The sequence below is a fragment of the Pleurodeles waltl genome, chromosome 6, assembly GCF_031143425.1.
Source record: "Pleurodeles waltl isolate 20211129_DDA chromosome 6, aPleWal1.hap1.20221129, whole genome shotgun sequence".
In the NCBI taxonomy this organism is placed as follows: Eukaryota; Metazoa; Chordata; class Amphibia; order Caudata; family Salamandridae; genus Pleurodeles; species Pleurodeles waltl.
The window spans coordinates 694866613-694881575 of NC_090445.1; the positions used below are offsets into that span (position 1 = coordinate 694866613).

General features: G+C 45.9%; 1 protein-coding gene across 1 annotated transcript in view; it reads right to left on the reverse strand.

Annotated features, from left to right (window-relative positions):
• Window positions 1-14963, reverse strand: part of LOC138300177 (disintegrin and metalloproteinase domain-containing protein 9-like) — a 587087-nt gene that overhangs the window by 411463 nt on the left and 160661 nt on the right. Inside the window, exon 9 of the mRNA XM_069239149.1 lies at window positions 13585-13754. Coding sequence (XP_069095250.1) covers window positions 13585-13754 — 170 coding nt within the window. The remainder of the gene's footprint in view (window positions 1-13584; window positions 13755-14963) is intronic.

Sequence of the window (14963 nt, forward strand, 5' to 3'; positions counted from 1 at the left end):
GACTGTTCCCATGAGGAACAGGGTCAAGACTGATTTGCATATGGCTGGGTCCAAACTGGGGTGGCATGGTGAGCAAAAGAATGATGGATTAAACCCAGATCTATGACTGGGGGTGAGTGTTTGACAATGTTCAGCACTCCGTCCATCACGTGTTGTTTTTGCTTTGTCGCCCTAAGTGGGAAGGGTATGCCCAGACGTGGGTCCCGTGCTTCCCATGCCACTGGATTCAAGCTAGCCTGGCTGATGAGGGGTGAAACCCCGAAACCGGTCCCAGGATGCTTGTTTCCGGTCCAGTGAGGACCTGGCTTGGCAGTTCGGTCTGGACTGTTCCCATGAGGAACAGGGTCAAGACTGATTTGCATATGGCTGGGTCCAAACTGGGGTGGCATGGTGAGCAAAAGAATGATGGATTAAACCCAGATCTATGACTGGGGGTGAGTGTTTGACAATGTTCAGCACTCCGTCCATCACTTGTTGTTTTTGCTTTGTCGCCCTAAGTGGGAAGGGTATGCCCAGATGTGGGTCCCGTGCTTCCCATGCCACTGGATTCAAGCTCGCCTGGCTGATGAGGGGTGAAACCCCGAAACCGGTCCCAGGATGCTTGTTTCCGGTCCAGTGAGGACCTGGCTTGGCAGTTCGGTCTGGACTGTTCCCATGAGGAACAGGGTCAAGACTGATTTGCATATGGCTGGGTCCAAACTGGGGTGGCATGGTGAGCAAAAGAATGATGGATTAAACCCAGATCTATGACTGGGGGTGAGTGTTTGACAATGTTCAGCACTCCGTCCATCACTTGTTGTTTTTGGATTTTTTTACCTTAACCTTATGTGACTCTGCGTGTCCCTGAATACAGATCTGGGTAGATGACAGCTGGGCTCTTGTGCATTTCCACTAAACAGCCACACTCAAAGAAACTATAGGTGTGTCTGATGAGCCATCAACATCCTGATGGGCCATTAACATCTTTATGGGTAATCCTGGGCAATATTGGAGGAAGGAGCTGACGCACATGGTTAAGCTGGGTCCTGAACCCTCACATATGGCTGTATAACCCCCTCTAGTGTGTCTGGAGCCAGCATAGGAAGGACAGGGACTTTCTGCACTTCAAAGGCCTCTCTTTGAAGTCTCCCCCACTTCAAAGATACAACTGGGTATAAGTACTGGGCCCCAAAAACCACCAAATCAGTACACTTCTGTACTTGGGGACATTCTGCCAGGAAGAATGACTGCTGTGCTGTAAAAGAGACTATCACTCTGCAGGAGCTCTGCTGGACTTTGCTGGACTACTGCTTTGCTGTGCCTGCCCTGCTGCCTGCTGCCCTCCTTGTCTGGGGTGAGGAGAACTGGACCTGCATCTCTACATCCCTAAAACCAAAGATACTTCAAGGGCATGCTGGCTACCTCCTGTTCTGAAGTCTCAGGGACATCAAAGACTTCAGTCACCTCTGCTACAGCTTCTGGACTCTGCAAACTGTGAGTCCTACCCTGCCAGGTGGTGCCTATCCAGGTCTGGGCCCTTGAAGTGGATTGTGCAGCTGTGTTCTTCAGAAATCCATGCATCACGGTCACTGTGCCGATAGGAACCGCTGCATCTCTCCTCGACGCCTACACATTACCTCTGCCACTGACGACGAGGCCTTCGCTACTCCGACTGCGTGGCTCAGGATCGATGCATCACCATCAGCCCGATGCATCAATTTCACATCACCGGCTGCCCGGCTCGACAACGACGCTTCGCTTTCATCGCAAAGGGTTTGACGCCACACCTCGAGGACATCGCATCAATGACTGCGTGGCTGGATGATGATGCATCTCCAAATGTGCAGATCTGGACTGATGAATTGCCTTTGCATTGGCCCTCCTGTTCCCCACATTGGATCTTCAATGTCGACACAACAATCCATATAAGGTACTCTTTCAACGGGACAAGCTTAGCCCCTGTAGCTGAGATGTGTTCCATTGTGGTCAGCCTTAACTTTTGGATTTACCTTGGGCTGGCAAGACCAGATAGCCCCGGGTGGTAAGCACTAATATTGCAGACATCATTTAAAAATGCATATCTCGACTTCTACTTATTGGGTTTTTGTCATCTTGGTCTTGCTTTGTTCATTAAATTAAGATGTATTTTTCTAACATGGTGTGGACTATTTTTATGTGGTGATTTCACTGTTTTTACTGTATGAAGTGTTGCACAAATACTTTACCTCCTAAGTTAAGACTGTCTGCTCCGTGCCAAGCTACTAGAGGGTAAGCACAAGTACCCTGACTAGAGTGGTGGGCCCTACTTGGACAGGTTGCATACCCCTGCCAATTAGAGACCCCATTTCTAACATGCACAGAACTCAAAGGGCCTGATTTAGATTTTGGCTTAGATCTTGGTAAATGGAATATTCCGTCACAAACGTGCCGGATACTCCCTCCGCAATATTACAATCTCCAATTGAAGATAACGGGATCGCAATTCCCTCAAGATTGTGACGGACTATTCCCCTCTGCCAAGATCTAAATCAGGCCCAAAGTCATCAAGGATAAAAAATCTGTCAGAGCATTTCCATTTGGTCATCAGGGCCGATTCTACCCTTGGTATCTTTTGCCCCGCTTCTGGTGCAGGTGGTGTGTAACTCCCTGAGGACCCACGCTCATTGTCCATCTTCCATCAGCTACCATTACACCTTAACAGCAGAGTGACCTATCTGCTCAATTTGAGTCTATCCACAGGTGTCATCGTCCATCATAGAAAACTGAGGTCTCTCCACTTTTGATGAAATACCCCAGTGATTGTAACAGCTACCGTAACATCACTGCTCATTTAGGGTCAGGTTTCAAGCTATTTAGAGGAACATCACCTACCCTGGCACATGGGTTTCCACCCAAGTATGGAGATGGCTCTGAATAACAGTTCATGATGAAATGAGGCCCATTCAGGATGAGGTGGGATACAGTGCCAATAATTCGACTGGGTAGCTCTGCGGCTTTTGATACCATGATCTTCTTTATACTGGGCTGCAGCAAACCATTTTGCACCCTCCCTTGAAAGGGAGATGAGGTTGCGGTGAAGTTGGGTGTCCCACCAAGCACATCTCTCAATCTCTTTAAATATTTTTATGAGCCTCCATGACATATCTCATCAGGCCAGTTCACTGCAGAGCTATCTATTATGCAGGTCTCCAGGATGGATAATCTGGCTTTGACCTCTTGAGCGTGAGAGATTGTTTGCAGGCCATTTATTTTTGGAAGAACCGCAGCCTCCTGAAACTAAACAAGAGGAAGACGTTAGGCCTCAGGCAATTTTATCACTTACTGGGCCAACATGCCCTGACCTGAATGTATGGACCTCCCTCGCATCTGCCAATAAAGTTTAATCTCTTGGTGACTCTTCTAGATTTAGAAGCCTTACATTAAGCCTTGCTTTTTATCATGGCTAACATGTGCTTTGTTCTGTTTGGCACACCGAAAAGAGTGCTCTCCGTTATTCCCATGCACGCACAAGCAGTTTCTGGTTGCTTTTATCCGGAATTGACTACTGTATCAGTGTCTATCTTGGCAAGCCAAAATATTTGGGAAAGCCTCCAGCAGCTGTCGTCCTTCACAGTCAGACCAGTGCAGGCCTTTAGACACTCTGTCATGTCTTGAAGGACAGGACAGATATGCGCTGGCTGCCTGCGGAACATTGGACCTAGTTCAATGCACCTCTTTCACATACGTTTTTATGGCCTGGGAAAAATAGGAGAGGAGTGCTGCCACACATCCATACTGCCCCTCACGTGTGCTTGGCTCAGGCAATCTTTGGCTATTACATGTGCCAAAAATACTCTGGGCTCATACTAAAGGGCATGAATTGCACCACCTTGTTCTTAAACTTTGGAACAGAATGACCCTCAGTCTAAGTATGACTGAGCAACACATCACCTTTAGAAAAATCCTTTAAAAACTCCTTGTTTTTCGTTACTGGGTGTCAGTAGTTGAATTTAGAGGTCCTCTTTTGTTTGCAGTTTAAGAACCACGAAGCCAGCTTTGTTTACGCACGTCTTGGAAGTAATTCGAAAATGAATGAATCAAATATGGCACGTGTCTTCCTTCCCTTACGTGGCACCGTGGCTGTGGTGGATGGCGTGCAGTGGTCCCAGTGCTTCCCATAGGGCTCTGTTAGAAGTCAGGACAAGGCTGTGGTTGAACCTCCCCTAATACCTACTGATGGGACAGGTGGTCAACCCCTCCAAGAAGCATAGTGCACTGCCTGAGGCAGGAGAAACATTCCAACTATGATGTGTATATTTCTGAGGGGCACGTAACTGATGTATGTTATGCCTCTCAGTTCAGTGAGGCCTACTGACCCTGTGTTGTGCACACGTCAGTGCAAAGGCCACAGATTAGACGGCAAACATTAGAATCATCTATTTTCGTGCCTACATCTGGAAGCTGCTGCGTGACGGGTGTCCATGGGTGACAAACAGCCTTGCCACCGGTAACCTGTCTAAGCATTAGTGTGATGAACTCCACCGACAGACGGTGGCCCTTGCAGACACTGATCTTCCTTGGCATCTTTTGGGATGAGTAGGTATTGTGGTAGGAATCTCTGCCAATAAAGGCTGAACGCCTGCTCTTTTAAAGCACACAAAATATAAAATGTCTTCGGGACAAGTGATGAAGAAACATTACAGCCCACGCCTAGCTTTGGGGGGTGAAGGATGCCTGCGACCTGCCAGAGACGGAGCGCACTGGCCAGGACTGACTGCCCACTTAAAGGGATAGAAAGAACAGTGTGCAATATTGTTAGGCACATCAGATCGAGACACGCCATTCAGGAGCAAAATGAGAATCGTCTCTTAATGCTGTAACACAAGTGGAGAAGGGAACTTTTAGCCGGAGGTGGGAAAGTAGGCACAGTACCTGGGGTAGAGGGAGAGGCGTGGGGAGTTTAAAAAAGGATCGACAATTACGGAAAAGTGTAAAACGTAATGCAATTTAGTAATCCAGGACATGAGATGGACACATAGGCGGCTGCTAAGCAGTTCAGTATTTGGCATGGAGCAGTTATGCTGTATCCCCTATTCATGATTATTCTGTCTGAGCTTCTCCACCAGATTCCGCAATCAGTAAACAAATCACGTCTTTATGGTTGACACCTCCGTCCAGGTCATTATAGACTGGTGTTTTGCTTTATAGCCTAATGCATTCCGTACATATTAGTGTTATTTTGTTTCTGTTGAATTAACTAGTCTGACAGTTGAAATCAGAGTTGCAGGTCAAGAATGCAGGACTCGAGACGTCTCCCGTAAACACTTCAGGGCGAAAGATGGTATCCGTAATCACTTGATCGGGGCTGGAGATGGAATCCGTAATCACTTGTCCAGGGCTAGAGATTGTATCTGTAATCACCTGTGCAGAATGTGTACATAATCATCTTTGGTGAGGTGGCCACCCTCTTTTCCAGTGCTTGAAATGGAAAAATAGAAGTGCAGATATTCTGCATCTGAGTACCTGTTTGTTTCTAAGAAGTGGTGGAATTCTCCAATTAAAAGTATTACGTTTATCTTGAGAAGTGCAGGTTCTCACCCCCTCAAAATAAAAAAGTTTGCTTTCTAGTAAAAAGAGATGAATTCATGATGTTTGTGGATTGCTTATATTTGTTTTGCAGTCTCCCTCTAAAGATGATGTATGTGACCTGAGTTACCCACCAATAACTCTTGTACAGAGTTTTAAAAGAAGCTTTTGTATGACCAGGCAGCTATGCTTCATTGAGAAGTAAAGGGGTCATATATGACAGCCATGTTAGGAAGGGGTAAATGTCTAACTAGAAAGTAAAACAGCCATGTGCAGCAGCCTAAGTAGGAGTGGTGAATATCTGAGAAACAAATGCAAACATCATGGAAATCGTAGGTGTCAAGTGCAGATACCAATACCATGATGGAGAAGTGGCCAACTGCCACTGAGTGATACCATGTTTCGAGAGGCTCCTAAGAAGGCCACTATCCTCGACATAAACCCTATCTGTTCCAAGTAAATAGAGACACCTGGAGGCCGGTGGATCCAGTGATGTCACATGGTGTGATGTTCCAATAGGCCCCTGGCACCATTAAATAGCTGGATATCAGAATTTATGGGACATTATTAATGATAGTCAGCTCAGTCATTCTGGCGGTGCATTTCACTGGCAGCTATGTGGGGCGAAACGTTTTGGCAAAGACGTTTGTTCTGCCAGGAATATTGCTTTGCTTCACTAACATACCAATGAGGTCACCCATACAATTTTTTAAAGAACCAACCACCTTAGCGAGATAACTCATACAGGGAGAGGGCACAAGAAGAGCAACCAAACCAATAACTAAAAGGCATTTGGAGTCAAGGATGTTGAATATTATTATTTGACAGCACAGCTACAGTGGGTGACAACATGGTTGACAACAAAACACGCAAGACAAAATGGGGGTTATTACAACTTTGGAGGAGGTGTTAATCCGTCCCAAAAGTGACGGTAAAGTGATGGATATACCATCAGCCATATCACGAGTCCATTATATCCTATGGAACTCGAAATACGGCTGGTGGTATATCGGTCACTTTACCGTCACTTTTGGGACAGATTAACACCTCCTCCAAAGTTGTAATAATGCCCTATATGTTGGACAAGCTCTTGGATCAATATCTGTGACAAAAGCAATTTGGGAGTAACACCCATTTAAACAGGTGCTCCTAAGCTTAATTGATAAAGCACTTCATTGCCGGGTAAAACTGCTTAAACAAGCCAGTTTAAAGCTGGCCTATGCCCCTAGTCTCTCTTTGTGGTCTCTCTCCTGGGTCTGAAACTGTTGAGCAGCTGGCAAAACTGAAATTATGGTCAAGCCCAGCATAAACATTCCAGGAAGTTTACATGACGTATGTTCAATGGTGTAATGTGATTGCATGCGATGCTATCGAACCACTTGGTAGTGAACAAGCTTTTTACTTACATTGGGTCAAATTTATGAAAGGTTTTGCGTCAGCCTGCTCCACGCAAGGGGACGCAGAATGATAAAAACCTAAAACAAGATTTAGCAAGCCAGGCAAGGTCACCTTGTGTTGCACTGCATGGCTTGATAGGTCTAAAGTAAAGCAAGGCAGCACAAATCGCTACCTTGCATTTCTCTGTGACATTGAAGCGTGACAAGGATGGAGCGTATATGTTCCCACACATCCACTCATGCATTCCGACACATTCCCAGATTTACCAACACAGGTAGACATGGGAATGGATCAGAATTTCACTCCTCCCCCACCAGAAGTGTGTAGGAAAGTACCATCTTGCCTGGCATGTTACACCCATTTCTACTTGTATATATGTTTATTTTGCCTGTGTCTCTGGGATCGTGCCAGCCAGGGCCCCAGTGCTCATAGAAGTGTGCCCTGTATGTGTTCCCTGTGTTGTGCCTAACTGTATCACTGAGGCTCTGCTAACCAGAACCTCAGTGTTTATGCTCTCTCTGCTTTTAAAATTGTCACTGCATGCTAGTGACCAATTTTACCAATTCTGATTGGCACACTGGAACACCCTTATAATTCCCTAGTATATGGTACCTAGGTACCCAGGGAATTGGGGTTCCAGGAGATCCCTATGGGCTGCAGCATTTCTTTTGCCACCCATATGGAGATCAGACAATTCTTACACAGGACTGCCACTGCAGCCTGAGTGAAATAACGTCCACATTATTTCACAGCCATTTTACACTGCACTTAAGTAACTTATAAGTCACCTATATGTCTAACCCTCACTTAGTGAAGGCTAGGTGCAAAGCTACTTAGTGTGAGGGCACCCTGGAACTAGCCAAGGTGCCCCCACATTGTTCAGGGCAAATTCCCTGGACTTTGTGAGTGCGGGGACACCATTACACGCGTGAACTACATATAGGTCAATACCTATGTGTAACTTCACAATGGTAACTATGAACAAGGCCATGTAACATGTCTAGGATCATGGAATTGTCACCCCAATACCATTCTGGTATTGGGGTGACAATTCCATGAATCCGCAGGGCTCCAGCATGGACCCCAGGTATTGCCAAACTAGCTCTTTGGGGTTTTCTCTGCAGCTACCACTGCTGCCAACCCTCCGACAGGTTTCTGCCCTCCTGGGGTCTGGGCAGCCCAGTCCCAGGAAAGCAGAACAAAGGATTTCCTCTGAGAGAGGGTGTTACACTCTCTCCCTTTGGAAATAGATGTGAAGGGCTGGGGAGGAGAAGCCTCCCCCAGCCTCTGGAAATGCTTTGAAGGGCACAGATGGTGCCCTCCTTGCATAAGCCAGTCTACATCGGTTCAGGGAGCCCCCAGCCCCTGCTCTGGCGCGAAACTGGACAAAGGAAAAGGGACTCCCTGGTCCATCACCACCCCAGGGGTGGTGCCCAGAGCTCCTCCAGTGTGTCCCAGACCTCTGCCATCTTGAATGCAGAGGTGTGAGGGCACAATGGAGACCTCTGAGAAGCCAGTGCCAGCAGGTGACGTCAGAGACCCCTACTGATAGGCTCTTACCTGGTTAGGTAGCCAATCCTTCTCTGAGGATTATTTAGGGTCTCTCCTGTGTGTTCCTCTTCAGATAATGAATGCAAGAGCTCACCAGAGTTCCTCTGCACTTCTCTCTTCGACTTCTGCCAAGGATCGACCGCTGACTGCTCCAGGACGCCTGCAAAACTGCAACAAAGTAGCAAGAAGACTACCAGCAACATTGTAGTGCCGCATCCTGCCTGCTTTCTCAACTGTTTCCTGGTGGTGTATGCTCTGAGGGCTGTCTGCATTCACCCTGCACTGGAAGCCAAGAAGAAATCTCCCGTGGGTCGACGGAATCTTCCCCCTGCTAACACAGGCACCAAACTTCTGCATCACTGGTCCTCTGGGTCCCCTCACATGTTGACAAGCGTGGGCCCTGGAGCACAGGAGCTGGACCCAAGTGTCCCCGACCGTCCAGTGGCCCTTCTGTCCAAATTTGGGGGAGGTAAGTCATTGCCTCCCCACGCCAAACAGTAATCCTGTGTAATGCGTGAACTGCAGCTGCTAGGGCTTCTGTGCACTTTTGCAAGACTTCCTTCGTGCACAGCATAGCCCAGGTCCCCAACACTCCATCCTGCATTGCCCAACTTGCTGAGTTGACCTCCGACGTCGTGGGACTCCCTTTTGTAGTGCTGAGACGACCACCGTGCTCAGATATTCTGAACGCCTGTTCAGGTGCTTCTACGGGTGCTGTCTGCTTCTGCGTGAGCTGTCTGTATTGCTGAGCACCCTCTCTGTCTCCTCCTCCAAGGGGCGACCTCCTGATCCTTCCTGGGCCCTGGCAGCACCCAAAATCCTCAACCATGACTCCTGCAGCTAGCAAGGCTTGTTTGCGGTCTTTCTGCGTGGAAACAACTATGCATCCCCCAGCAAGCCGTGGGACATCTTCTGACCAAAGAAGTTGTTCCTGGCACCTTCCGTTGTTGCAGAATCTTTGGCTTCTTCCACCCAGAGGCAACCCCTCATGCACCTTCATCCGGGGTTTAGTGGGCTCCTGCCCCCCCCGGACACTTGCGTGACTCTTGGACTTGGTCCCCTTCCTTTGCAGGTCCTCAGGTCCAGGAATCCATCTTCAGTGCTTTGCAGTCAGTTGTTGTCTTTGCAGAATCCCCTCTCGACTTTACTGTCTCTCTGGGTTAGTAGGGTAACTTTACTCCTACTTTTCAGGGTCTTGGGGTGGGGTATCTTGGACACCCTTAGTGTTTTCTTACACTCCCGGCGACCCCCTACACACTACACTAGGCCTGGGATCCATTAGTGGTTCGCATTCCACTTCTGGAGTATATGGTTTGTGTTGCCCCTAGGCCTATTATCTCCTATTACATTCTGTTGTGTTCTACAGTGTTTGCACTACTTTTCTAACTGTTTACTTACCTGTATTTTACTTACCTCCTAAGGGAGTATATCCTCTGAGATACTTTTGGCATATTGTCACTAAAATAAAGTACCTTTATTTTTAGTAACTCTGAGTATTGTGTTTTCTTGTGATATAGTGCTATATGATATAAGTGGTATAGTAGGAGCTTTGCATGACTCCTAGTTCAGCCTAAGCTGCTCTGCTATAGCTACCTCTATCAGCCTAAGCTGCTAGAACACTTCTAATCTACTAATAAGGGATAACTGGACCTGGCACAAGGTGTAAGTACCACTAGATACCCACTATAAGCCAGCCAGCCTCCTACAAGGTGCAATGAGGAAAAATATCTTTATTTCTCCTTGTTGTTTCCTCTTTCTAAACGTATACACACAGCACAGTTGAAAAGAGGAAAAATGCATCGGAGAATTGCTTTTCAGCAAGGCGCCCCTTCCTTCACAAAACCAATCTTGCCTGCAATGGCTTGCTGTGCTGTGTTGCATGAATATTTGTTAAATGTGCATCTGCAATAGGCTAGGACATCCATTTTCATTTAAGCCTTTCAAAATAGACAGTGTGGTTTTCTTCTGTGGGTTAATCCACATGGGCTCTGAAACTCACTTATAAAAATAACCTGGTAAATCTCACAGGACTGATCATTGCCTAATACATATTATCTCAGAGTAAGAAATGTGAGGTGGGTGGTTTGCAATCTGCCTCATATCTTTCCTCATAACTTTGAGGTTGGCAGAGCCTTTGCCCATTAGAGAGTTAGGATTTCGAAACCAGGGCAACTTTTTCCTCTCAAAAGAGAAAAAATATATTATTTAAGGGAAGTTACGAGGTATTGGCCAACGTTATTTGGAAGATTGAATTTAAATATTCCAGGAGTCTGTATATTGGGAATCAAGATTAGAGTCTACATTTAATGTTTTCATCATGCTAATTACCAGATGTCAGTTAACAATGTCTTGGGAAAGTGCTAGCCCTATACAATTAAGAAGATCGAATACTGAACAGCAGAGATGGGTCAGTTCAGAATTAGGAGGCCTTAGAGCTCAGAGGTAAATACATCACAATGGAAACTGCTCTAACGTGGGACACCCTTCCACTGCAGCGTCAGGAAGCTGGAGACACTTCTCTTCCGTGCTGTTGAAATGGGATCCAGCAGTCCGACATAAAAAATCACGTAGAATTGGCGGGGGGGGCGGGGGAGGGGATAGGGGGACTGCACAAGTGGAATAAAAACACATTCATTTATCAAGAACAACAGTGAATAAATGGTACTTTTTATTGAGTTTCAGTGTATGAATATGGTAAGAAGAGTTGACCAGAACTGACTATGATCAGTCTGCCTGTCTGGTCTAAGGGACAGGTTTGGGCAAATGGCTCATGAAACACGGATTCATACTCACGCATTACAAAGGCACTGATCTCCAAAAGTCAGGTCCCTGTAGAGACGGGGGCCTATATGCATAGACCAGAACAAGAACATCACAAACTCACTGAACTCCTACTACACCTTCAGCATTAGTATAATTTTCATCTTAGGCTTTGCTTACCAGCTAAAATCCTTAAATCCTTTATGTGAACAGCAAACAGATTGTGGGTCAGATGAGAGTAAAATTGTGAGTTTTTACATACATCAAGAATTTTGACCGGGCTCCATGGGGCTCTGCGGGGCAGAGGTACACTCGCTCTGCTGGGTAAAGACGTAGTAGCATGCAGAGAGATCCAAGGGACGCCGAGCTTCCTCCCTAGCACTCTGTTGACTTGGGTCCTAATTGCCCAGAGGAAACATTCATTAATCTCGAGAGACTACTCATGACAGATATCTGCTTGGCGTGGCGCTGCAGAGCATGAGGATGCATATAGGGGTCAGATACTGAAGGAGTGCCGGGGCATGGATGAGGGAGGCTCTAGGTCACAAAGGAAGACTACAATGTCCGACAGAAACTGCACATGGCAAAGTGAGGTTGTGCAAGACAGAGGGGGAGTGGGAGTAGCAGGAAGTGGCAGGGTATAGGACATGGAGGTTGGGGAGGCAGAGGAAGGTTGGGAATAGCCAAAAGGTTATGGAAAACAGGCAGACGAGAACGCCAGAAGGCTAGTAATAGAAGACAGTGGCAAGGTATGATAAAGGCAGACTCATCATAGCAGAGGGAGAATGACGTAGGTAAAGGGATGGTGTGCTTAGAAACCAAATCTTGAGATGGTTGCAGGAGGTTGGTAAAGGCATATCGGTAAGAACAGAGGGAGAAGATCAAATGGAAGAGATAGGGAGGCTGAAGTTACACAGAGAGGCTGTGGATGGCACAACATGGTAGAAGGGAGTTTGTATGTGGGAGGCTTGGGAAAGCAGACCTTGTGATTGTGACAATACAGGGAACATAGCAGAAGATGCCGAGACAGCAGACGCAGGCTGAACAGTAGAAATTGGCTAAAGATGGTAGCAAGATGTGTAATAAAATCATTTGCCACGGAGACTGCAATATATTCTAACCTATTTCCTTCTGCACTGACTGAACAGTGGTGCCATTTGCAGTATTCCTCGCAGGTCACTAGTGGCATTGCTGCCTCTCCCTCTGTCCCTTGATTAGACACAGACAGGAAGAGCACACGAGTTAAATATGTGCACTCTCTAGCTTCCCTCAGAGACAAATAATTTAGTTACCATTATTGAGTGTCTCAAGCAATCCTGCTGCATCCCCTCCCTATTTTTTTAAAGCTCATAGAAATAATGGACAAAATAAAAAACCAGGAACTGTGACCAAATACATATCTGCCAGTCGCATTACCACACCAATAAAGGCGCAAAAACATTGTGCTTACTTGTAGTTAATAGGGGCTCAGCGGAGAGAGGTCACCAACTCCAGTCAACACTGCTGATCGTTGGGTGGGACTTTCTACTGCCACTAATAACAGACAGCCCGAAATGCAGCAGAGACTGGCAGGAGGTTCAACCATGTCTCTGATGTTCACAATACTCCACACTTGGCCGAAAGAATTGGATTTATGATTTTTTGCATGATATTCAATGACCTCTTGGGAGACTAGACTTTTTATATGTGTCACAAAATGCATATATCTGTGCACTCTGCAGTCTTTAACTCCCCTTATTGATGTTTGCTGGTTGTTTTCCTTTTCAACTGTCTGCTGTAATGCAATGTGCTTCTGAGTTCTGGATCCTCTTAACTGCACAAATAGCTCTCGGCTGATCTGCGCAAAAGCGTGAATGCATCCACATTGAGGAAGATATACAATGGTCCTGGCTCGCCATTCCTCCTCTTTGTAATATATGTCCCTCTCTCATTCTTATGTCCAGTGCCTTAAGTCAGTATGTAAGTGTTAAATGTTATTTGATTTAAATTTGTTATTTATTGGAAATTTGAAAGAGGCATCAGGTCAGCAGATCCTCAAGGAGCCTACATGTGCTATTCTGACAGAAGAACTGATTCCTTTCTTTACATTAAAAATGTCCCCACCCCGACCTCCCACCCCACCACCCCCAGGGTCATCAAACTTCCCTCACATTCCCATTAATAAATGTACTCTGGTAAGAGTCTTGTCCTGGGCGCTCTTTGGTGCCTATATAAATATGTATCGCCCCACCTCAGTCAATGATCTCCTGGGAAAGGTGAAGCATCCTTTACTGACCCTGATGTGACACTCACATTGTTAATAGTTCATGAAAGCGCTAGCCTGAAACTTACATGAGGAGGTGACTGGCATCACTTCTTTTCAATCCGGTCCCGATCCCCCTCCAATATGAGAACCTTCCGAGCACATCTCCAGCTGTCCCACTCATGACATCAAAAGGGTTAACATCCATCCAGATGTTGAGCTCAATGAGGACAATTTGGATATTGAGTGGCAGAAACATCTGTAAGAAAACATCAAAAGGTAGGTTTGAGAGCATATGATTTGGATCCAAGTCATTTCCATGGGTCTAGCATTGCTAAGAGCTTTGGAGTGGTCTGGAGACACCCACATCTATCAGCTTGCTCATCTGCAGAATCTTTGTATCAAGACTAACCATGTAAAGGAGGTAGTGTCTATAACTTCATGTTTTGAGTAAATGGCAAAACTATGGATAAGTAGGGAGAGGGTAAGTTAGAATGTGAACAAGAATATCAATGAATGAGAGTACTTATGTGAGTGTGTGATTGAGGGAGTGTAAGTGGGTTCATGAATAAGCGGATAAGTAAATATGTGACAGTGAGAGTGGGTTTCACTGTATATATATATATATATATATATATATATATATATATATATATACACACACACACACACACATATATATCTCTCTCTATATATATATATATATATATATATATATATATTTCTCTCTCTCTCTATATATATATATATATATATATATGTATCTCTCTCTCTCTCTTTATATATATATATATATCTCTCTCTCTCTCTCTCTCTATATATATATATATATATATATATATTACAGGCGCATTATAGTTAGGCTCACATTTTAAATGTACAAAACCATAGAAATTCACCTGTTATAGTCAGAGTTATTTCAAGTAACTATAACTCATGCCCTAAGGTAACTATAACTCGTGACCTCTCAGCAGAGAGACCCGGTGCTGGCAGTGGAGCTCTTTGATGGCCGTGAGACTTCAGAACTGGGTGCAAGCTCAGGCCAAGCCATGGAGATTCTTCTCAAGCAGAATATACTACAAACTCCAGTCTTTGTCCTCTTTCACAGGCAGAAGCAGCAAATGCAGGATAGCCCAACCAAGCACAGTCACAGGCAGGGGCAGTACTTCTACTCAGCTATTCAGCTCTTCTCCTGGGCAGAGGTTCCAGAAGCAAATCTTGAAGAAATCTAAAATCTGGGGTTTTGGGTACCATACTTATACCCCTATCTGCCTTTGAAGTTGTCCAACTTCAAAGAAAAGTCTCTGTTGTTTACAGGATCCTGCCAGGCCTCAGATACATACCAGGAGGTTGGAGGCTGCATTGTGTGGGGGTAGGCACAGCCCATGCAGGTGTAAGTGACCATTCCTCCCCTCCCTCCTAGCACAGATGGCTCATCAGGAAATGCAGACTACACCCCAGCTCCCTT